This window comes from Salmo trutta, chromosome 28, assembly GCF_901001165.1.
Source record: "Salmo trutta chromosome 28, fSalTru1.1, whole genome shotgun sequence".
Classification (NCBI taxonomy): Eukaryota; Metazoa; Chordata; class Actinopteri; order Salmoniformes; family Salmonidae; genus Salmo; species Salmo trutta.
This window is the reverse complement of record NC_042984.1, coordinates 4,395,009-4,420,420: the sequence shown is the minus strand read 5'-3', so window position 1 is coordinate 4,420,420 and position 25,412 is coordinate 4,395,009. Positions and strand designations below refer to the sequence as shown.

Genomic DNA, 25,412 nt, shown 5'->3' with positions numbered 1-25,412 from the left:
TTACTATCATGGAATGAAATAAAATGAACTGACAGGCGTCCACCCACCCGCTGCGAGTCAACCCTAAACAGAGAAACAGCGACGCCCACTGGCTGATGAAGAAAAGGTGTTATTTAGTCTGGTGCCGACGTTAGTTTGTTCTTGAAGAGCATGGAGAGGCCAGACCAGACCCGGCATCAGGATAAACGGACTAAAGGGGCAGTTTAAATCAGTGAGGGAGCACAATGTTGGTGAGTTCTTGTATATTTGAATTCTGCTTATTGTCACGCTATACCACAATAAACAAGCTCAAATGGCAGAGACTCCCGAGATCAATTCGCATACGGCCCCAAGAGATCGACAGATGACTCACTCCACACTGCCCTCTCCCACCTGGACAAAAGGAACACCTATGTGAGAATGCTATTCATTGACTACAGCTCAGCGTTCAACACTATAGTGCCCTCAAAGCTCATCACTAAGCTAAGGACCCTGGGACTAAACACCTCCCTCTGCAACTGGATCCTGGACTTCCTGATGGGCCGTCCCCCAGGTGGTTAAGGGTAGGCAACAACACGTCTGCCACTATGATCCTCAACATGGGGGCCACTCAGGGATACGTCCTTAGTTCCCTCCTGTACTCCCTGTTCACCCACGACTGCATGGCCAAGCACGACTCCAACGCCACCATTAAGTTTGCTGACGACACAACAGTGGTAGGCCTGTTCACCGACAACGATGAGACAGCCTATAAGGAGGAGGACAGAGACCTGGTAGTGTGGTGCCAGGACAACAACCTCTCCCTCAATGTGAGCAAGACAAAGGAGCTGATCGTCGACTACAGGAAAAGGAGGACCGAGCACCCCCCCCCCCCCCCCCCCCATTCAGTCTTGCTTAGATCCAGCAGTGGTTTAAAAAAAGAAAATCACATCACAGCACTTCATGGCTCTCTGGGTCAAGGGCAAACAGGGCCTCCAGCTGTTGGCTGTTGCGTTCGCTGAATCATTCTAACGTTTGACCAATGACAGCATCCAAGAATAGTCTTTTACACCCAGTCTCTTCTCCTCTGTCCAGCTGGCCTACTGTGCTGTCCACCACATATTGCTGAAGATTTGTACTTACATAACGTTGTCATTTGCATGGAGCTGGTTGTGCGTCAGTGCCACTGGCACTGAACTGTGCCCAAATGGTTTCGAACAAGCGCAGTTCAAGAAGAGTTATGAAAATATTTACAAAGTAGACTAAAATAAAAAGTAATAATAAAAAGTAACACAATAAGAATAACAATAACAAGGCTTTATACAGGGGGCACCGGTACCGAGTCAGTGTGCAGGGGTACAGGCTAGTTGAGGTAATCTGTACATGTAGGTAGGGGCAAAGTGGCTGCATAGGTAACAAACAAACAGCGAGTAGCAGCAGTGTACAAGGGGGGGTGGTCAATGTAAATTGTCCTTAGGTCCTAGACTTGGCGCTCCGGTACCGTTTGCCGTGCGGTAGCAGAGAAAACAGTCTATAACTTTTGACTGGAGTCTCTGACAATTTTATGGGCTTTCCCCTGACACCGCCTATTATATAGGTCCTGGGTGGCAGGAAGCTTGGCCCCAGGGATGTACTGGGCCGTTTGTACTACCCTCTGTAGCGCCTTACGGTCAGATGCCGAGAAGTTGCCATACCAGGCGGTGATGCAACAAGTCAGGATGCTCTCGATGGTGTAGCTGTAGAACTTTTTGAGGATCTGAGGACCCATGCCAAATCTTTTCAGTCTCCTGGGGGGGAAAAGGTTTTGTCGTGCCCTCTTCACTACTGTCTTGGTGTGTTTGGACCATAATAGATTGTTGGTGATGTGGACACCAAGGAACTTGAAACTCTCGACCCTCTCCACTACAGCCCAGTCAATGTTAATGGGGGACTGTTCGGCCCGCCTTTTCCTATAGTCCACGATCAGCTCCTTTGTCTTGCTCACATTGAGGGAGAGGTTGTTGTCCTGGCACCACCCGGCCAGGTCTCTGATCTCCTCCCTAGAGGCTGTCTCATCATTGTCAGTGATCAGGCCTACCACTGTTTTGTCGTCAGCAAAATATGGTGTTGAACGCTGAGCTGTAGTCAATGAACAGCATTCTCACATAGGGTTTCCTTTTGTCCAGGTGGGAAAGGGCAGTGTGGAGGGCGATTGAGATTGTGTCATCTGTGGATCTGTTGGGGCGTTATGCAAATTGGAGTGGGTCTAGGGTTTCTGGGATAATGCTGTTGATGTGAGCCATGACCAGCCTTTCGAAGCACTTCATGGCTACCGATGTGAGTGCCACGGGCGGTAATCATTTAGACAGGTTACCTTCGCTTCCTTGGACACAGGGACTATGGTGGTCTGCTTGGAACATGTAGATATTACAGATTATCTCTCAGGGAGAGATTGAAAATGTCAGTGAAGACACTTGATGTTTTGAGTACACATCCTGGTAATCTGTCTGGCCCAGCGGCTTTGTGATGTTACCACATCCGACGAGCGTCAGCGCCGGTGTAGAAGGATTCAATATTAATCCTGTATTGATGCTTTGCTTGTTTGATGGTTCGTCTGAGGGCATAGCAGGATTTCTTATAAGTCTACTTTTGCAAAGTATTGTATTTAATTAATATTTTACATTTTAGTAATTTAGCAGACGCTCTTATCCAGAGCGACTTACAGTAGTGAATGCATACATTTCATTTCATACATATTTTTTTTTTCCTGTGCTGGCCCCCCGTGGGAGTCAAACCCACAACCCTGGCGTTGCAAACACCATGCTCTACCAACTGAGCTACAGGGAAGGCTGTATTTTTGTATTGTAAAATACATTTGTATGTGGCCAGCCGAACAGCAACAACATTCACAGTAATGGTTACAGACAGTTCTTAATTGCTATGACTGTGATATGTCGTTGTTTATCTACCTGAGTTGAATGTACTGTCACTCTGAATAAGAGTGTCTGCTAAATTACCAAAATCTAATGTAAATGTATATATGAAAATTAACAACTGCAAAGCACACTGGGTATTGTCATTGTTCTTGTTTCGGCGCGGAGCTCATCAGAGTAATGCTCAGCATGCTTTGCAATTGTTAATTTTTTACATAAATGTATACATCTACAATATACCACTATTACATACCACTATTATCACACCATAGTGCCATCAGACATTTGATACCATTGTTTTGGTGAAAAAAGGGCCACAAAGTTGTGAAACGCTATAAAGAAATGGTATTAAAAAGTATTTTGCATTTTGAAAATACAAATTAAAAATTTGAAAGTATTTGTTACAAAAACACATTGACGTGTTGTTCAGCCCATTGTAATGCAACATACAAAATACTCAGAGGCCTTTCTTCCCGATCTGCTGACGAGTAGTTTGCTCCACTCTGCTCTTACATGACTGATAAAGGCCTAGTGCATGAATTTGGTGGAGAAATGTTTATTTGTTATTTATCAGGGGGTGCTACAGCACCCTCAGCACCCATACTAGTCCCACTGTAGCTCGGTTGGTAGAGCATGGCGCTTGCAATGCCAGGGTTGTGGGTTTGATTCCCACGGGGGGGCCAGTATTTAAAAATGCAATAAAATGTATGCACTCTAAGTGCTCTGGATAAGAGCGTCTGCTAAATGACTAAAATGTAAATACTTCCTGCATCTATGGATATGTCAGTTATTCCAAAATAGCTTTGGTAAGAAATAACCCACTAAGGTGTTTCACATGCCAAGCATATGGTAATCTTGAAGCCGTGTATAGGAGGGAGATTCAGACATGTGAGGAATGTGTGAGAGGTCACGGGACAAAGAAATACCTAGTATTGGTGGGAAAAAATATATATATATATATATATGTGTGTGTCACTTGTGGGGTGCTCGTGTTGCTAAGGATCAGAAGATGTGTCCAGTAAAAGAGAGACAGGTTGAGGTTACCAGGGTCAGAGTGGAACAGTGGGTCTAATGCTGAGGCAGTTGGTGGTATATAGGTGGTGGTGTGTAATAGTGGTATATAGTTGGTGGTGTGTAATAGTGGTATATAGATGGTGGTGTGTAATAGTGGTATATAGTTGGTGGTATATAGGTGGTGGTGTGTAATAGTGGTATATAGATGGTGGTGTGTAATAGTGGTATATAGATGGTGGTGTGTAATAGTAATAGTGGTATATAGTTGGTGGTGTGTAATAGTGGTATATAGATGGTGGTGTGTAATAGTGGTAAATAGATGGTGTGTAATAGTGGTATATAGGTGGTGGTGTGTAATAGTGGTAAATAGTTGGTGGTGTGTAATAGTGGTATATAGTTGGTGGTGTGTAATAGTGGTATATATATGGTGGTGTGTAATAGTGGTATATAGATGGTGGTGTGTAATAGTGGTATATAGGTGGTGGTGTGTAATAGTGGTATATAGATGGTGGTGTGTAATAGTGGTATATAGATGGTGGTGTGTAATAGTAATAGTGGTATATAGATGGTGGTGTGTAATAGTGGTATATAGATGGTGGTGTGTAATAGTGGTATATAGATGGTGGTGTGTAATAGTGGTATATAGATGGCGGTGTGTAATAGTGGTATATAGATGGTGGTGTGTAATAGTGGTATATAGTTGGTGGTGTGTAATAGTGGTATATAGATGGTGGTGTGTAATAGTGGTATATAGATGGTGGTGTGTAAAAGTGGTATATAGATGGTGGTGTGTAATAGTGGTATATAGATGGTGGTGTGTAATAGTGGTATATAGTTGGTGGTGTGTAATAGTGGTATATAGATGGTGGTGTGTAATAGTGGTATATAGTTGGTGGTGTGTAATAGTGGTATATAGATGGTGGTGTGTAATAGTGGTATATAGATGGTGGTGTGTAATAGTGGTATATAGATGGTGGTGTGTAATAGTGGTATATAGATGTTAGATGGTGGTGTATAATAGTGGTATATAGATGGTGGTGTGTAATAGTGGTATATAGATGGTGGTGTGTAATAGTGGTATATAGATGGTGGTGTGTAATAGTGGTGTATAGATGGTGGTGTGTAAAAGTGGTATATAGATGGTGGTGTGTAAATAGTGGTTATATAGATGGTGGTGTGTAATAGTGGTATATAGTTGGTGGTGTGTAATAGTGGTATATAGATGGTGGTGTGTAATAGTGGTATATAGATGGTGGTGTGTAATAGTGGTATATAGATGGTGGTGTGTAATAGTGGTATATAGTTGGTGGTGTGTAATAGTGGTATATAGATGGTGGTGTGTAATAGTGGTATATAGATGGTGTGTGTAATAGTGGTATATAGATGGTGGTGTGTAATAGTGGTATATAGATGTTAGATGGTGGTGTATAATAGTGGTATATAGATGGTGGTGTGTAATAGTGGTATATAGATGGTGGTGTGTAATAGTGGTATATAGATGGTGGTGTGTAATAGTGGTGTATAGATGGTGGTGTGTAATAGTGGTATATAGATGGTGGTGTGTAATAGTGGTATATAGGTGGTGGTGTGTAATAGTGGTATATAGGTGGTGGTGGTATGTAATAGTGGTATATAGATGGTGGTGTGTAATAGTGGTATATAGATGGTGGTGTGTAATAGTGGTATATAGATGGTGGTGTGTAATAGTGGTATATAGATGGTGGTGTGTAATAGTGGTATAGATGGTGGTGTGTAATAGTGGTATATAGGTGGTGGTGTGTAATAGAGGTATATAGATGTTAGTTGGTGGTGTGTAATAGTAATAGTGGTATATAGATGGTGGTGTGTAATAGTGGTATATAGATGGTGGTGTGTAATAGTGGTATATAGATGGTGGTGTGTAATAGTGGTATATAGGTGGTGGTGTGTAACAGTGGTATATAGATGGTGGTATGTAATAGTGGTATATAGGTGGTGGTGTGTAACAGTGGTATATAGATGGTGGTGTGTAATAGTGGTATATAGGTGGTGGTGTGTAACAGTGGTATATAGATGGTGGTGTGTAATAGTGGTATATAGATGGTGGTGTGTAATAGTAATAGTGGTATATAGTTGGTGGTGTGTAATAGTGGTATATAGATGGTGGTGTGTAATAGTGGTATATAGATGATGTTATGTAATAGTGGTATATAGTTGGTGGTGTGTAATAGTGGTATATAGGTGGTGGTGTGTAATAGTGGTATATAGATGGTGGTGTGTAATAGTGGTATATAGATGGTGGTGGTGTGTAATAGTGGTATATAGATGGTGGTGTGTAATAGTAATAGTGGTGTATAGATGGTGGTGTGTAATAGTGGTATATAGATGGTGGTGTGTAATAGTGGTATATAGATGGTGGTGTGTAATAGTGGTATATAGATGGTGGTGTGTAATAGTGGTATATAGGTGGTGGTGTGTAATAGTGGTATATAGATGGTGGTATATAATAGTGGTATATAGATGGTGGTGTGTATTAGTGGTATATAGATGGTGGTGTGTAATAGTGGTATATAGGTGGTGGTGTGTAATAGTGGTATATAGATGGTGGTGTGTAATAGTGGTATATAGGTGGTGGTGTGTAATAGCGGTATATAGATGGTGGTGTGTAATAGTGGTATATAGATGGTGGTGGTGTGTAATAGTGGTATATAGATGGTGGTGTGTAATAGTAATAGTGGTGTATAGATGGTGGTGTGTAATAGTGGTATATAGATGGTGGTGTGTAATAGTGGTATATAGATGGTGGTGTGTAATAGTGGTATATAGATGGTGGTGTGTAATAGTGGTATATAGATGGTGGTGTGTAATAGTGGTATATAGGTGGTGGTGTGTAATAGTGGTATATAGGTGGTGGTGTGTAATAGTGGTATATAGGTGGTGGTGTGTAATAGTGGTATATAGATGGTGGTGTGTAATAGTGGTATATAGATGGTGGTGTGTAATAGTGGAATATAGATGGTGGTGTGTAATAGTGGTATATAGATGGTGGTGTGTAATAGTGGAATATAGATGGTGGTGTGTAATAGGGGTATATAGATGGTAGTTGGTGGTGCATTTTTTTTCACTTTCTGTATTCCTTTAACCTTTTGGGTCGATGTTGTTACCTGAGATATCTGATCGAAGTCTTTGTTAAATATTGTGAATGCGTTGAATAAGGCTGCGTTGATGAGAGTGAAGAGAAGAGGGGTCATTTTTTATTTTTGTTTGTGTGTGTAAGAAGATATCGGTTTGTAACGTGTTTGTCACGGTTGTCGTTGGGAAAGGAGGACCAAAATGCAGCAGGTATGTGGTTGCTCATCTTGAACTTTTATTAACTCAAAATGAACACCAAAATAACAAAACGAACTCACGATCAACGAAACAGTCTTCTCAGGCTCACACACGCTAGACAAGTAACAATCTCCCACAAAACCTACACCAAACAATTACCCATATTTAGGACTCTCAATCAGAGGCAACGAGGAAGCACCTGCCTCCAATTGAGAGTCCCAACCCCCCCATTAACCTAACATAGAAATACACTCACTCGACTAAACATAGAAATACCTAAACATAGAACATAAACCAAAACCCAGAAATAATAAAATCAAACGCCCTTTAACAAACACACCACCCCGAACCACATAAAACAAATACCCTCTTGCCACGCCCTGACCAAACTACAATAACAATTAACCCTTATACTGGCCAGGACGTGACAGTATTGTGTGTGTGTGGATCTTCGAAGCAGGGCGCCTAAGAGTTGGTTTGGCTTTAGAAGTAAAAGCAAAGGGTATATTCAAATTATTGGATCAAGTGTTTGTTGCGCACTGACTTACCTGCATGGTGGGTGGAGTGAGGACGCCCGCTCCATCCATTCCCTTCTCATTTGTATTTATGTTTTTTTGAGAGGTACCCATGTGACAGTCTTCGTGCCCAAACCCATTGCAGTGTGATAAATGCAAAATAGCTGGTAATGTGTCAAGTGTACGTACGACTGTAGGTCGTATCGTATGCCAGCTGAGCCTAAATGCTGCACTTGTTGTGGTGAACATGCACACGAATTTCTGAAGTTTTCTGTTAGGCTGAAGGTGACAGGTGTTGAGAATAAGCGTTGTCCAGCATGATTCATATCCAGATGCTGTGATAAGAGTGTAAGAAGGGAGAGAAGTTGAGGAAGTAATGGTAGTCGGAGTAGATACACCAGATAATCTTCCATGTCAACAGAGCGATCCTGACATGTCGCATGTTATTAAGAAGGTGGATTTTGTAGCGTTTTATGACATTGGCTATCAACTCCACAACACAAACAGAGAAAACAGGTGTCATTTGTGAGCGCGGCTGAGCGGAGGAATCCTGAGTCTAATTTAGAGACGTGATTTCAACTGTGACTGAATGAGTGGGATTTTTTTTGTTGTTGTTTTTGTATGATGTCGAATATTGGATCATTCATTAATGAATTTGTTGTTTCAATACCCCGTACAGTAGGTGGCGCTGCAATACACCAATAGGTGTAGTCTACCATAAAACCTTGAAGAAGAAGAAGCAGTCGTCGGAACCAGCGCCGCGGGGGAAGAAGTGGATGCTTTCAGGACTGTGAGGGAAAGGAAAGAGACGATAGAGGTTGTTTTTGTCTCTCAACATAAATGGAGGTTCATCCGTAACGGGAGAGAAGAGCAGATACAAAAAAAGCAACAACAAAAAAATACAAGCAAAATGGCGAAAGACCACGAGGTCGAACGCATTGCTAAAAAGCTGGACAAAATGGTGCACAAGAAAAACACGGTAAGTTGAGTTTGTTAGTTAGCGCGGTAGTGGACGCTGGACCAACGCCCCCAGCCAGCATCATACATCAGGTAGAGGCCAGGCAGTGCAGGAGTATAGCAGGGGTATAGCAGGAATGTAGCAGGAATATAGCAAGCAGGGGGTATAGCAGGGGGTATGGCAGGGGTATAGCAGGGGTATAGCAGGGGGTATGGCAGGGGTATAGCAGGGGTATGGCAGGAGTATAGCAGGGGGTATAGCAGGGGGTATGGCAGGGTTATAGCAGGAGTATAGCAGGGGTATGGCAGGAGTATAGCAGGGGGTATAGCAGGGGGTATGGCAGGGTTATAGCAGGAGTATAGCAGGGGTATGGCAGGAGTATAGCAGGGGGTATAGCAGGGGGTATGGCAGGGTTATAGCAGGAGTATAGCAGGGGTATGGCAGGAGTATAGCAGGGCTATGGCAGGGGTATGGCAGGGGGTATAGCAGGGGTATGGCAGGAATATAGCAGGGGTATGGCAGGAGTATAGCAGGGGTATGGCAGGGGTATGGCAGGAGTATGGCAGGGGTATGGCAGGGGTATGGCAGGGGGTATAGCAGGGGTATGGCAGGAATATAGCAGGGGTATGGCAGGAATATAGCAGGGGTATGGCAGGGGTATGGCAGGAGTATGGCAGGGGTATGGCAGGGGTATAGCAGGGGTATAGCAGGAATATAGCAGGGGTATAGCAGGGGTATAGTGGTGTAGGTGTGATGCACATTTGTAGCCATCGAACATTCTGGAAAAGCGACTGAAAGGTGTTGGCTATTTGTTGTTCGGGTTGTTCTGAACTCAAAACAAACAAAAAAATAGCAGATTTTTTTTTTCTCGGTCGATTTGAAATGAAAATGAATTGTTGCACTTTGCTACGGTGTTGCAGCGTGTGTTGTAATAATAGATATTGAAACCGTGTTACATTAACGGTGGGGATTTGTTTATGAGTGGTTGACCAACACATCCCCGGCCTCTCGTGTTCTCAGAATTACTCAGGCCCAATCGTTATTTTGACGACTCAAACTGAATTATTTCGTTTGCTGTATTGTTCGCTACATTGCCTACTTCAAGAATAAACTAAAGTCCATGTGTGTAGCGTTTGGCTAAGCAGGCTAATCAGTGGGATGATATGATGTCTGTATAGAGCGGGACGAATCAGTTGGATGGGCATTTTATTTCCATGTCACGGAACTCCTATGCGTGCAAGTAAATCAAATGATTAACATTAAGAGGAGCTCTTTTTTTCAAGCTAATAGTATAATTAATGCATTTCATATACGCTATTGCAAAAAACATATCATTTGGTTGTGCTTTTAAGGTCTTCGGTAACATTAGAATACATATTTTAAATATCACAAGCATTTTCATTCGTTTATTTCACTGTAGGACATGTAAAAACATGAAAGTGTTCAGTACATTACATTCGCGGAGTGCCTTAGTTACAACTATGAAAGAGAAAGTGTTGGAACGCGGTAACAGCTTCTTTCTATAACGACACAAAATAAAATGCGCCGACCACAAAGACGCCCGGTCAGCAAGACGCCCAGTCAAATGATAAAAACATCAGTAGACTAAACATCATTATTAGCGTGTCGATATGACCCAAGTCAAAAATAGTCAGTTATCGGTTGGAGTATGTCACATAAACAACGAAAGCTGATGCGTTGCTGATTTCGTTTTTTTTTATTATTATTTGATCCTGCGCTCTTAGTGATGACATTTTGTGCTGATAATCGGCCCAAAGCAGTCCGTTCTTCTCTCCTGTCTCAAGGTTTCATTTGGTGGGGGGTCATATGGGCACCACCAAATGATAAGACAACTTGGATTTGGTGGACTGATACATAGAGATAATCATTTCAATGGCTCGTTACAATAGAATGGCCCACAATTGTTTTTCCATTCACAATTGGTGATTACATAATTATACATTGTTTGCTTCCCCTGGGTCATCAACTCACCCTTTCTCCCCCATCATCATCATCATCCCCATCATTTATTTCATTTTGTTTATATCTGTAAAATTACTTTCGTTTCAGGCAATTATACAGGCTGGTTATCAACTTTACTATCTGCTGTTTATTATCTATCCTAATGCCTTAATCCTAGTTATATGTTACATATCTACCTCAATTACCTCGTACCCCTGCGCATCGACTCAGTACTGGTACCCCAGGTATATAGCCATGTTATTACCTCGTACCCCTGCGCAACGACTCAGTACTGGTACCCCAGGTATATAGCCATGTTATTACCTCGTACCCCTGCGCAACGACTCAGTACTGGTACCCCAGGTATATAGCCATGTTATTACCTCGTACCCCTGCGCAACGACTCAGTACTGGTACCCCGGGTATATAGCCATGTTATTACCTCGTACCCCAGCACATTGACTCAGTACTGGTACCCCGGGTATATAGCCATGTTATTACCTCGTACCCCTGCACATTGACTCAGTACTGGTACCCCAGGTATATAGCCATGTTATTACCTCGTACCCCTGCGCAACGACTCAGTACTGGTACCCCAGGTATGTAGCCATGTTATTACCTCGTACCCCTGCACATTGACTCAGTACTGGTACCCCGGGTATATAGCCATGTTATTACCTCGTACCCCTGCACATTGACTCAGTACTGGTACTCTGTGTATATAGCCATGTTGTTACCTTGTACCCCTGCACATTGACTCAGTACTGGTACCCCAGGTATATAGCCATGTTATTACCTCGTACCCCTGCACATTGACTCAGTACTGGTACCCCAGGTATATAGCCATGTTACCTCGTACCCCTGCACATTGACTCAGTACTGGTACCCCAGGTATATAGCCATGTTATTACCTCATACCCCTGCACATTGACTCAGTACTGGTACTCCCTATTATATAGCCATGTTATTACCTCGTACCCCTGCACATTGACTCAGTACTGGTACCCCAGGTATATAGCCATGTTATTACCTCGTACCCCTGCACATTGACTCAGTACTGGTACCCCGGGTATATAGCCATGTTATTACCTCATACCCCTGCACATTGACTCAGTACTGGTACCCCAGGTATATAGCCATGTTGTTACCTTGTACCCCTGCACATTGACTCAGTACTGGTACCCCAGGTATATAGCCATGTTACCTCGTACCCCAGCACATTGACTCAGTACTGGTACCCCGGGTATATAGCCATGTTATTACCTCGTACCCCTGCACATTGACTCAGTACTGGTACCCCTGGTATATAGCCATGTTATTACCTCGTACCCCTGCACATTGACTCAGTACTGGTACCCCAGGTATATAGCCATGTTATTACCTCGTACCCCTGCACATTGACTCAGTACTGGTACCCCAGGTATATAGCCTTGTTATTACCTCGTACCCCAGCACATTGACTCAGTACTGGTACCCCAGGTATATAGCCATGTTATTACCTCGTACCCCTGCACATTGACTCAGTACTGGTACCCCAGGTATATAGCCATGTTATTACCTCGTACCCCAGCACATTGACTCAGTACTGGTACCCCAGGTATATAGCCATGTTATTACCTCGTACCCCTGCACATTGACTCAGTACTGGTACCCCAGGTATATCGCCATGTTATTACCTCGTACCCCTGCACATTGACTCAGTACTGGTACCCCAGGTATATAGCCATGTTATTACCTCGTACCCCAGCACATTGACTCAGTACTGGTACCCCAGGTATATAGCCATGTTATTACCTCGTACCCCTGCACATTGACTCAGTACTGGTACCCCAGGTATATAGCCATGTTATTACCTCGTACCCCAGCACATTGACTCAGTACTGGTACCCCAGGTATATAGCCATGTTATTACCTCGTACCCCAGCACATTGACTCAGTACTGGTACCCCAGGTATATAGCCATGTTATTACCTCGTACCCCTGCACATTGACTCAGTACTGGTACAGCGTGTATATAGCCATGTTATTACCTCGTACCCCAGCACATTGACTCAGTACTGGTACCCCGTGTATGTAGCCATGTTATTAACTCGTACCCCTGCACATTGACTCAGTACTGGTACCCCAGGTATATAGCCATGTTATTACCTCGTACCCCTGCACATTGACTCAGTACTGGTACTCCCTGTATATAGCCATGTTATTACCTCGTACCCCTGCACATTGACTCAGTACTGGTACCCCAGGTATATAGCCATGTTATTACCTCGTACCCCTGCACATTGACTCAGTACTGGTACCCCGGGTATATAGCCATGTTATTACCTCATACCCCTGCACATTGACTCAGTACTGGTACCCCAGGTATATAGCCATGTTGTTACCTTGTACCCCTGCACATTGACTCAGTACTGGTACCCCAGGTATATAGCCATGTTACCTCGTACCCCAGCACATTGACTCAGTACTGGTACCCCGGGTATATAGCCATGTTATTACCTCGTACCCCTGCACATTGCCTCAGTACTGGTACCCCAGGTATATAGCCATGTTATTACCTCGTACCCCTGCACATTGACTCAGTACTGGTACCCCAGGTATATAGCCATGTTATTACCTCGTACCCCTGCGCATCGACTCAGTACTGGTACCCCGGGTATATAGCCATGTTATAACCTCGTACCCCTGCACATTGACTCAGTACTGGTACAGCGTGTATATAGCCATGTTATTACCTCGTACCCCAGCACATTGACTCAGTACTGGTACCCCGTGTATGTAGCCATGTTATTACCTCGTACCCCTGCACATTGACTCAGTACTGGTACCCCAGGTATATAGCCATGTTATTACCTCGTACCCCTGCACATTGACTCAGTACTGGTACCCCAGGTATATAGCCATGTTATTACCTCGTACCCCTGCACATTGACTCAGTACTGGTACTCCCTGTATATAGCCATGTTATTACCTCGTACCCCTGCACATTGACTCAGTACTGGAGGGGAGCAGGCCGTACTGTTGGGAGGAGGAGGGGAGCAGGCCCTACTGTTGGGAGGAGGAGGGGAGCAGGCCCTACTGTTGGGGGGAGGAGGGGAGCAGGCCCTACTGTTGGGAGGAGGAGGGGAGCAGGCCCTACTGTTGGGGGGAGGAGGGGAGCAGGCCGTACTGTTGGGGGGAGGAGGGGGAGCAGGCCCTACTGTTGGGAGGAGGAGGGGAGCAGGCCCTACTGTTGGGAGGAGGAGGGGAGCAGGGCCTACTGTTGGGAGGAGGAGGGGGAGCAGGCCCTACTGTTGGGAGGAGGAGGGGAGCAGGCCCTACTGTTGGGAGGAGGGGGGGAGCAGGCCCTACTGTTGGGTGAAGGAGGGGAGCAGGCCCTACTGTTGGGAGGAGGAGGGGGAGCAGGCCCTACTGTTGGGAGGAGGAGGGGAGTAGGCCCTACTGTTGGGAGGAGGGGGGGAGCAGGCCCTACTGTTGGGAGGAGGAGGGGAGTAGTTGGGAGGAGGAGGGGAGCAGGCCCTACTGTTGGGAGGAGGGGGGGAGGAGGCCCTACTGTTGGGAGGAGGAGGGGAGTAGTTGGGAGGAGGAGGGGAGCAGGCCCTACTGTTGGGAGGAGGAGGGGAGCAGGCCCTACTGTTGGGAGGAGGGGGGGAGCAGGCCCTACTGTTGGGAGGAGGAGGGGAGCAGGCCCTACTGTTGGGAGGAGGAGGGGAGCAGCCCTACTTTTGGGAGGAGGAGGGGAGCAGGCCCTACTGTTGGGAGGTGGAGGGGGAGCAGGCCCTACTGTTGGGGGGAAGAGGGGAGCAGGCCCTACTGTTGGGAGGAGGAGGGGAGCAGGCCCTACTGTTGGGAGGAGGGGGGGAGCAGGCCCTACTGTTGGGAGGAGGGGGGGAGCAGGCCCTACTGTTGGGAGGAGGGGGGGGAGCAGGCCCTACTGTTGGGAGGAGGGGGGGAGCAGGCCCTACTGTTGGGAGGAGGGGGGAGCAGGCCCTACTGTTGGGAGGAGGGGGGGAGCAGGCCCTACTGTTGGGAGGAGGAGGGGAGCAGGCCCTACTGTTGGGAGGAGGGGGGCAACCATAAACAAAAAAAATTACATTCCCTCCTAAAACTGGTTATAACACTGTTTGTGATATTACAATTATAACAATGACCGTGTCTCCAAGGAGGTACGGTAGAGCGGGACAGGCCCTCCAAGGCCAAGGAGGTACGGTAGAGCAGGACAGGCCCTCCAAGGCCAAGGAGGTACGGTAGAGGCCCTCCAAGGAGGTACGGTAGAGCAGGACAGGCCCTCTAAGGAGGTACGGTAGAGCAGGACAGGCCCTCCAAGGAGGTACGGTAGAGCAGGACAGGCCCTCCAAGGAGGTACGGTAGAGGCCCTCCAAGGAGGTACGGTAGAGCAGGACAGGCCCTCCAAGGAGGTACGGTAGAGGCCCTCCAAGGAGGTACGGTAGAGCAGGACAGGCCCTCCAAGGAGGTACGCTGGAGCAGGACAGGCCCTCCAAGGAGGTACGCTGGAGCAGGACAGGCCCTCCAAGGAGGTACGGTAGTGTGGGACAGGCCCTCTAAGGAGGTATGGTAGAGCGGGACAGGCCCTCCAAGGAGGTACGGTAGAGCAGGACAGGCCCTCCAAGGAGGTACGGTAGAGCGGGACAGGCCCTCTAAGGAGGTACGGTAGAGCAGGACAGGCCCTCTAAGGAGGTTCGCTGGAGCAGGACAGGCCCCCCAAGGCCGGCACATAAAGGCTGCCCTGTGTATAAGCTAACCTTGAGCCTGGATATTGTTTTTATCAAGCCACTACCTCTTCTGTCAACCCCTGCCTGGAGGCGAAACCAGAATATTTTACCTGGAGATAAACCTCATAAATCCATACACAATCAGTCCTGCCTCATGGATGACCTGCCGTTACCGTTGACCGTTAACCGGACCAAATTAAGCCCCACCCGCCTTTAAAAAACAACAACAAATCTTTCCCGTATCACCATAGGCCTGAATGATTTAATTTATTTTTGAAATCATAGTTTCTAGCCTAATATTGTGTTGGAATATGCTTGCTCACTGAAAATAGATTTACATTATTGTAGACAGTATCCATTCAATTCAACAGGTGTCAATATCTCCTTTCTTCACAGGACGGTGCCATATATCTGTTGAGGGAGTTACAGATCACCAACATGTCTCTGGAGACCCTACAGGTAGACCTAAGCTTGTTCTCCTCTTGCTGTAGGCCTCTGTCTGAAGAAAATAATATTGTATTACTATGATCAATACTATTTTCCTCAATGCCGGTGTCAGTCCACCAGGATCCGTGAACGCTTTGACGAACTGTAACGATGAAGCTAATACACAATGTGTTTGTTAGTCCACCAGGATCGGTATGTCAGTGAACGCTGTGAGGAAGCAGAGTTCAGAGGAAGAGGTCCAGACCCTGGCCAAGTCACTCATCAAGTCCTGGAAGAAACTATTGGGTAAGTTTGTCCTGCAGGTCTGCCTCACACCTGTAGGGTCTGCCTCACACCTGTAGGGTCTGCCTCACACCTGTAGAGTCTGCCTTATACCTGTAGGGTCTGCCTCACACCTGTAGGGTCTGCCTTATACCTGTAGGGTCTGCCTTATACCTGTAGGGTCTGCCTTATACCTGTAGGGTCTGCCTCACACCTGTAGGGTCTGCCTCACACCTGTAGGGTCTGCCTTATACCTGTAGGGTCTGCCTTATACCTGTAGGGTCTGCCTCACACCTGTAGAGTCTGCCTTATACCTGTAGGGTCTGCCTCACACCTGTAGGGTCTGCCTTATACCTGTAGGGTCTGCCTCACACCTGTAGGGTCTGCCTCACACCTGTAGGGTCTGCCTTATACCTGTAGGGTCTGCCTTATACCTGTAGGGTCTGCCTCACACCTGTAGGGTCTGCCTTATACCTGTAGGGTCTGCCTCACACCTGTAGGGTCTGCCTTATATCCTGTAGGGTCTGCCTCACACCTGTAGGGTCTGCCTCATACCTGTAGGGTCTGCCTTATACCTGTAGGGTCTGCCTTATACCTGTAGGGTCTGCCTTATACCTGTAGGGTCTGCCTTATACCTGTAGGGTCTGCCTTATACCTGTGAAACGTGGTGTCTGTCTGTTGGTGTGTCTGTACTGGACAGGTGGGATCCTGTCTGATCTAGAGAGACCGTAATGGATACTTATTATAATACAGTAATACAACAACTATAGTTTAAGAAGTCCAAACAGGAAGCATGTTTCTAAGGGAGTGAACTTGATTAGAAAATCTGACCTCTCTGAAATGGAAATGGATGTCTCTCCCTTCAGCAAAGTATATTTAACCTAAATCCTCTCTGAACGCATTGGGGTAAAACAAAGTGACCCTCCCCTTTACCCAAAATTAGTAATTAAAACATAAAGTGGATGGCAGAGAACATGTCTTCCATTTAACCTGACTTCTTGAACAGACTAGAGCCTTAGATATGCAGTTTTAGAAACTGTCCTTCGTCCTTTAAGCATTACGTGGCAACACAGGAATTTTGATAATACACATGGCTGTGAGCCAGAAGGTTGTGGGTTTGCAGACCACCGTGGACAAGAGTAGGTTGGAAAGATCTCCTTGATAGATTCATGCAATGCTTTTACTATCATAGTATTTGCAGGCCCAAGAAAAAAATGCTTTTTATAAACATTTCATGCATTTTACATATTAGCAGAAACTTTTTTTTAATACCACACAAATGACTGAAATTCCAGGCTAAGAATAGACCGAGAGAGAGGCCTATGTGTTCATCTCATCATACTTCTCCAAGGCCAAATCACTGTGTCTTGTTTGCGATACAACTGTCCCTGTTTGCAAATAATTACATCTGAGACGTCATTAGGAATCTGAGCAAGGTACTTTCAGAAGTTAGGCCTACCATTCCACCCCAGACAGAGTAGACCTACCTTTCCACCCCAGACAGAGTAGGCCTACCATTCCACCCCAGACAGAGTAGGCCTACCATTCCACCCCAGACAGAGTAGGCCTACCATTCCACCCCAGACAGAGTAGGCCTACCATTCCACCCCAGACAGAGTAGACCTACCTTTCCACCCCAGACAGAGTAGGCCTACCATTCCACCCCAGACAGAGTAGGCCTACCATTCCACCCCAGACAGAGTAGGCCTACCATTCCACCCCAGACAGAGTAGGTCTACCTTTCCACCCCAGACAGAGTAGACCTACCTTTCCACCCCAGACAGAGTAGGCCTACCTTTCCACCCCAGACAGAGTAGGCCTACCTTTCCACCCCAGACAGAGTAGGCCTACCATTCCACCCCAGACAGAGTAGGCCTACCATTCCACCCCAGACAGAGTAGGCCTACCATTCCACCCCAGACAGAGTAGGTCTACCTTTCCACCCCAGACAGAGTAGACCTACCTTTCCACCCCAGACAGAGTAGGCCTACCATTCCACCCCAGACAGAGTAGGTCTACCTTTCCACCCCAGACAGAGTAGGTCTACCTTTCCACCCCAGACAGAGTAGTCCTACCTTTCCACCCCAGACAGAGTAGGTCTACCTTTCCACCCCAGACAGAGTAGGTCTACCTTTCCACCCCAGACAGAGTAGGCCTACCTTTCCACCCCAGACAGAGTAGTCCTACCTTTCCACCCCAGACAGAGTAGGACCTACCTTTCCACCCCAGACAGAGTAGTCCTACCTTTCCACCCCAGACAGAGTAGGCCTACCTTTCCACCCCAGACAGAGTAGACCTACCTTTCCACCCCAGACAGAGTAGACCTACCTTTCCACCCCAGACAGAGTAGTCCTACCTTTCCACCCCAGACAGAGTAGACCTACCTTTCCACCCCAGACAGAGTAGTCCTACCTTTCCACCCCAGACAGAGTAGACCTACCTTTCCACCCCAGACAGGGTAGACCTACCTTTCCACCCCAGACAGGGTAGACCTACCTTTCCACCCCAGACAGGGTAGACCTACCTTTCCACCCCAGACATGGTAGACCTACCTTTCCACCCCAGACAGAGTAGACCTACCTTTCCACCCCAGACAGAGTAGGTCTACCATTCCACCCAGACAGAGTAGGACCTACCTTTCCACCCCAGACAGAGTAGACCTACCTTTCCACCCCAGACAGAGTAGACCTACCTTTCCACCCCAGACAGAGTAGGTCTACCATTCCACCCCAGACAGAGTAGGTCTACCTTTCCACCCCAGACAGAGTAGACCTACCTTTCCACCCCAGACAGAGTAGACCTACCTTTCCACCCCAGACAGAGTAGGTCTACCATTCCACCCCAGACAGAGTAGGTCTACCTTTCCACCCCAGACAGAGTAGGCCTACCTTTCCACCCCAGACAGAGTAGGCCTACCATTCCACCCCAGACAGAGTAGGCCTACCATTCCACCCCAGACAGAGTAGGCCTACCATTCCACCCCAGACAGAGTAGGCCTACCTTTCCACCCCAGACAGAGTAGGCCTACCTTTCCACCCCAGACAGAGTAGGCCTACCTTTCCACCCTAGACAGAGTAGGCCTACCTTTCCACCCCAGACAGAGTAGACCTACCTTTCCACCCCAGACAGGGTAGGCCTACCTTTCCACCCCAGACAGAGTAGACCTACCATTCCACCCCAGACAGAGTAGACCTACCTTTCCACCCCAGACAGAGTAGACCTACCTTTCCACCCCAGACAGGGTAGGCCTACCTTTCCACCCCAGACAGAGTAGGCCTACCTTTCCACCCCAGACAGGGTAGGTCTACCGACGCAGGAAAATGTCAGCTTTAACTGCTGGCTACTCTTCTTCCGTGGTTTAACCCAACGAGAGACAGTCACAACGTCTTCTATTGTACAGGAAGTGAATAGCTTTTGATCAATTGATAGTGACAGAATTAGTCCGTGTGTTGTCTCCTTGGCTCCAGAAGGGTTGTAAAGCTCAGCCTCGATGTCAAACCAAACAATGATATCCCCATATGCATTGGAGTCATGTCTTTCCCGGGTATTTTACAACTTGTTTTGTAGCCTTGAAGCATCGCGGACCAAGTCACTGTTATAGATCACTTTATATATTTATCGGATCTGTTTTTTGCTTTCTTAAAAAATCTTACGCTAGCAAGGTTTATGCCTGTACTTGTTGACATTTTCTTTGATAAAAGGTAGACCTATGGCATACCCCCACATACCCCCTCAATACCAGTCTTGGGTTTTAACTAACAGCCCTTCGCTGAAACAGAGGTAGGCTAGTTAAAGAGTGCATGGTGGGTAGAGGAATTGACTAACACATCTATGGATATATCAACCTATAGCCTAGTTTCATCTGTCTTAACGGGTCGGACTTCCTCTTATTTCTCCTGTAGGAATAAATAGCCTCCAACACAAAAGCCCTCTTGTTATTTAGTAAAGTCTTCGTTAAAATGAGGACTGCCGAAATGTAATTATGTCTACTTTCAGCACCATGAGCTGTCCATTTCTGATTGATTGTGCAGTGGCTGCTGCTTTAAGTTTCCTTCACCACAATATAGATCGAGTTTACCAAACATTAGGAACACCTTCCTAATATTGAATCGCAACCCCCCTCAGAACAGCCTCAATTCATCGGGGCATGGACTTTACAAAGTGTCGAAAGCTTTCCACAGGTATGCTGGCCCATGTTGACTCCCAATGCGTCCCAGAGTCAAGTTGGCTGGATTTCCTTTGGGTGGTGGACCATTCTTGATACACACGAGAACCTGTTGAGCGTGAAAAACCCAGCAGCGTTGCAGTTCTTGACACAAACCGGTCCGTCTGGCACCTACTACCATACTCCGTTCAAAGGCACTTTAATATTTAGTCTTGCCCATTCGCCCTCTGAATAGCACAGATACACAATCCATGTCTCAATTGTCTCAATGCTTAGAAATCCTTCTTTAACCTGTCTCCTTCCCTTCATCTACACTGATTTGAAGTGGATTTAACAAGTGGCATCAATAAGGGATCACAGACTGACCAGGTGAAAGCTATGTCATAGAAGAGCAGGTGTTCTTAATGTTTTTATATACTCAGTGTAAAGTATCTGGCTTATCGTGAGGTCAATAACTATGATAAATACATCATGGGAAAGAAACATTGTTTTTAATAAAAATGTACTATAGTAGTAGCAAGCTATCAAAGTTGAGCTTTGGCCCTCCTCGTCTTCGCGCTCTCATTCTCATACTGAACAGAACATAGGCTACAGGCTAGTCCGTCTGCAAAATAATGAGTTTATTGGACTAGGCCTTCCTAGCCTATAGGCTGTGGATCATGTGACTGAGACCACTCTAACTAGCCTATAGGCTGTGGATCATGTGACTGAGACCACTCTAACTAGCCTATAGGCTGTGGATCATGTGACTGAGACCACTCTAACTAGCCTATAGGCTGTGGATCATGTGACTGAGACCACTCTAACTAGCCTATAGGCTGTGGATCATGTGACTGAGACCACTCTAACTAGCCTATAGGCTGTGGATCATGTGACTGAGACCACTCTAACTGGCCTATAGGCCGTGGATCATGTGACTGAGACCACTCTAACTGGCATTTGGGCCGTGGATCATGTGACTGAGACCACTCTAACTAGCCTATAGGCTGTGGATCATGTGACTGAGACCACTCTAACTAGCCTATAGGCTGTGGATCATGTGACTGAGACCACTCTAACTGGCCTATAGGCCGTGGATCATGTGACTGAGACCACTCTAACTAGCCTATAGGCTGTGGATCATGTGACTGAGACCACTCTAACTGGCCTATAGGCCGTGGATCATGTGACTGAGACCACTCTAACTAGCCTATAGGCACACTTGATATTTCCCAGTGGAGAATCAGAGAAGAAGGGTGGTATTATGCACATTGATATATAGCCTCATAAGCAACTAAAGTACTAAAACACTGACATTTTGACATTTCATCTATTACAAATTAATTGGACTAGATGATAAATAAAAAATAAATAAAATACTAAACCCTCATCTTGACTAAAATTTAAAAAGCAAAAACCTCCCTAATTTTCCTCCAGGTACTATTATGTAAATGTTGAAGCATCACCTATATAGATATGAATCAGCTGACTGTGTGTGTCTACAGACGGTGCTGAGGGGAAAGCTGTGGAGGAGAAGAGGAGGGAGGGCTCTCCTCTGAGGTCATCGACGTCCAAGGACAGTCCTGGATCCAGCGACCGGAGGTGAGACGCCGTGCCCAACCCGAGTGTCAGTCCTATACCAGAGGTAGTTCCTGTGAATCACCTTGTCTGAGCTCTGAAGACTTATGTGAGCTCCATGAACTAATGCCTAGGCTTTAGCTCAGCGGGCTAATGTGGAGTCATATGTTGCATAGGTGGTTCAATGAACTACTCGTTGGTGATGGGTAATCTAGCTTGAGCCCAAAATACTTGGGTCGGGTAGGTAAGACGACGGCGGTTTGATACCCAGTCAGAATAAATGGAAGGATCAGGGTGACTCATAACACAATGTAACACTTTCTTCTCGCTGTCACCCGCTTGTCTACCCTCTAGTAAGAAACAAGAACAGCCGGAGCCCCCGAAGACTCCCACCACACCTACGACCCCCACCACCCTAAAGTTCACCTCCTTCCCTCCTACTCCCGTCACCACTGACAGCGTACGCACAAAGTGCCGAGAGCTGCTGGTGGCTGCCCTGCAGACCGACGGTGAGACAGACCCTACCAAGATGGCTGCCATTATCGGCACATTCCAGAGCTGTATAGGTTTATACAATGCCTTCAGAAAGTATTCATACCCCTTGACTTAAATTGAGATTTTGTGTCTCTGGTCTACAAACAATACCTCATAATGACATCACAATACCCCATAATGACATCACAATACCCCATAATGACATCACAATACCCCATAATGTCAAAGTGGAATAATGTTTTTAGAATTGTTTACACTTAAATTAAAAATTAAAAGCTGAAATGTCTTGAGTGAATAAGTATTCAACCCCTTTGTTATGGCAAGCCTAAATAAGTTCAGGAGTAAAAATGTGCTTAACAAGTCGTATACACTACAGGTCAGGGCTCTGTGCAGGCCAGTTAAGTTCTTCCACACAGATCTTGACAAACCATTTTTGTATGGACCTCGCGTTGTGCAAGGGGGCATTGTCATGCTGAAACAGGAAAGGGCCTTCCCCAAACTGTTGCCACAATGTTGGAAGCACAGAATTGTCTATAATATCATGACGAACAGTTCTAGTGCTGATGTTGCTTCCAGAGGCAGATTAGAACTCTGTCGTGAGTGTTGCAACTGAGGACAGAGGATTTTTCAGCACTCGGTGGTCCCGTTCTGTGAGCTGGTGTGGCCTGCCACTTTTGTGGCTGAGCCGTTGTTGCTCCTGGACGTTTCGACTTAACAATAACAGCACTTACATTTGACCGGGGGAAGCTCTAGCAGGGCAGAAATTTGAGGAACTGACTTGTTGGACTGTGCCACGTTGAAAGTCACAGAGCTCTTCAGTAGGGCCATTCTACTGCTAATGTTTGTCTATGGAGATTGCATGACTGTGTGCTCGATTTTATACACCTGTCAGCAATAGTTTGAAGGGGTGTCCACATACTTTTGGCCATATGTTGCATGGACTTACTCTGTGCGCAATAAGAGATTAACAGGATTTTTTTAACGACTACCTCATCTCTGTACCCCACACATACAAGTATCTGTAAGGTCCCTCAGTCGAGCAGTGAATATCAAACACATTTAATCACAAATACCAGGGAGGTTTTCCAATGTCTCGTAAAGAAGGGCACCTATTGGTTAAAAAAAGCATGATGAAGTTATTAATTACACTTTGGATGCATTATCAATACACCCAGACAATACAAAGACACTAGCGTCCTTCCTAACTTGGTTGCCGGAGAGGAAGGAAACCGCTCAGAGATTTCACCATGAGGCCAATGGTGACTTTAAAACAGTTACATAGTTGAATTGTAGTTAGTCTACAATACTAACCTAAATGACAGTGAAAAGAAGGAAGCCTGTACAGAATAAAAATATCCAAAACTTGCATTCTGTTTGCAATAAGGCACTAAAGTAAAACTGCAGAAAATATTGCAAAGAAATTATCTCTATGTCCTGAATAGAAAGATGTTTGAGGCAAATACAACAGATCACTGAGTACCACTCGTCATATTTTCAAGCGTGGTGGTGGCTGCATCATGTTATGGGTATGCTTGTCATCGGCAAGAACTAGGGAGTTCTTTAGGATAAAAAGAAACTGAATAGATCTAAGCACATGCAAAATCCTAGAGGAAAAAAGACTGAAAGTCTGCTTTCCACCAAACACTGGGAGATTAATTCACCTTTCAGCAGGACAACAACCCAAAACACAAGGCCAAATCTACACTGGAATTGCTTACCAAGAAGACCCTGAATGTTTTGGAGTGGCCTAGTTACAGTTTTGATTTAAATCATCTTGAAAATCTATGGCAAGACCAGAAAATGGTTGTCTAGTAATGATCAACAACCAATTTGACAGAGCTTGGAAGAATTTTTAAAAGAATAATGTGCAAATATTGTACAATCCAGGTGTGCAAAGCTCTTAGAGACTTCACAGCTGTAATCGCTACCAAAGGTTATTCTAACATGTATTGACTCAGGGGTGTGAATACATGGAAATTAGATCGATCTTCAGTTAATTTTCAATACATTTGAAAATGTTAATAAAAACATGTTTTCACTGTGTGTAGAATTCTAAAACATGGAATCCATTTTGAATTCAGTCTGTAACACAACATAATGTTGAATAAGTCAAGGGGTATGAATACTTTCTGAAGGCATTCTGTGGGTGTAACAGAGCCCAATCACAAGGGGGATCTGAGGTATGGGGTGGCTGGAGGGCCAATTTTAAATGAATGTGAAATTTGTGGTAAAAACTAATACAGTGGCTTGTGAAAGTATTCACCCCCCCGTGACATTTTTCCTATTTTGTTGCCTTACAACCTGGAATTAAAATGGATTTTGGGGGGGTTTGTATCATTTCATTTACACAACATGCCTACCACTTCGAAGATGGAAAATATGTCTTATTGTGAAACAAACAAGAAATAAGACAAAAAACTGAACTTGAGAGTGCATAACTATTCACCCCCCAAAGTCAATACTTTGTAGAGCCAACTTTTGCAGCAATTACAGCTGCAAGTCTCTTGGGGTGTGTTTCTATAAGCTTGGCACATCTAGCCACTGGGATTTTTGCCCATTCTTCAAGGCAAAACTGCTCCAGCTCCTTCAAGTTGGATGGGTTCCGCTGGTGTACAGCAATCTTTAAGTCATACCACAGATTCTCAATTGGATTGAGGTCTGGGCTTTGACTAGGCCATTCCAAGACATTTACATTTTTCCCCTTAAACCACTTGAGTGTTGCTTTAGCAGTATGCTTAGGGTCATTGTCCTGCTGGAAGGTGAACCTCCGTCCCAGTCTCAAATCTCTGGAAGACTGAAACAGGTTTCCCTCAAGAATTTCACTGTGTTTACCACCATCTATCATTCCTTCAATTCAGACCAGTTTCCCAGTCCCTGTCTATGAAAAACATCCCCACAGCATGATGCTGCCACCACCATGCTTCACTGTGGGATGGTGTTCTCGGGGTGATGGGAGGTGTTGGGTTTGCGCCAGACATAGCGTTTTCCTTGCTGGCCAAAAAGCTCAATTTTAGTCTCATCTGACCAGAGTACTTTCTTTCATATGTTTGAGGAGTCTCCCACATGCCTTTTGGTGAACACCAAAAGTGTTTGCTTATTTTTTTCTTTAAGCAATGGCTTTTTTTC

At 45.6% G+C, this 25,412-nt stretch overlaps 1 protein-coding gene across 1 annotated transcript in view; it reads left to right on the top strand.

Annotated features, from left to right (window-relative positions):
• Positions 1-8,406: 8,406 nt before the first annotated feature.
• Positions 8,407-25,412, top strand: part of LOC115165295 (transcription elongation factor A protein 2) — a 36,927-nt gene continuing 19,921 nt past the window's right edge. The window contains exons 1-5 of the mRNA XM_029718339.1: positions 8,407-8,687; positions 15,758-15,820; positions 15,988-16,093; positions 21,719-21,815; positions 22,146-22,300. Of these exons, the coding sequence (XP_029574199.1) occupies positions 8,619-8,687; positions 15,758-15,820; positions 15,988-16,093; positions 21,719-21,815; positions 22,146-22,300 (490 nt within the window). The 5' untranslated portion in view covers positions 8,407-8,618. The remainder of the gene's footprint in view (positions 8,688-15,757; positions 15,821-15,987; positions 16,094-21,718; positions 21,816-22,145; positions 22,301-25,412) is intronic.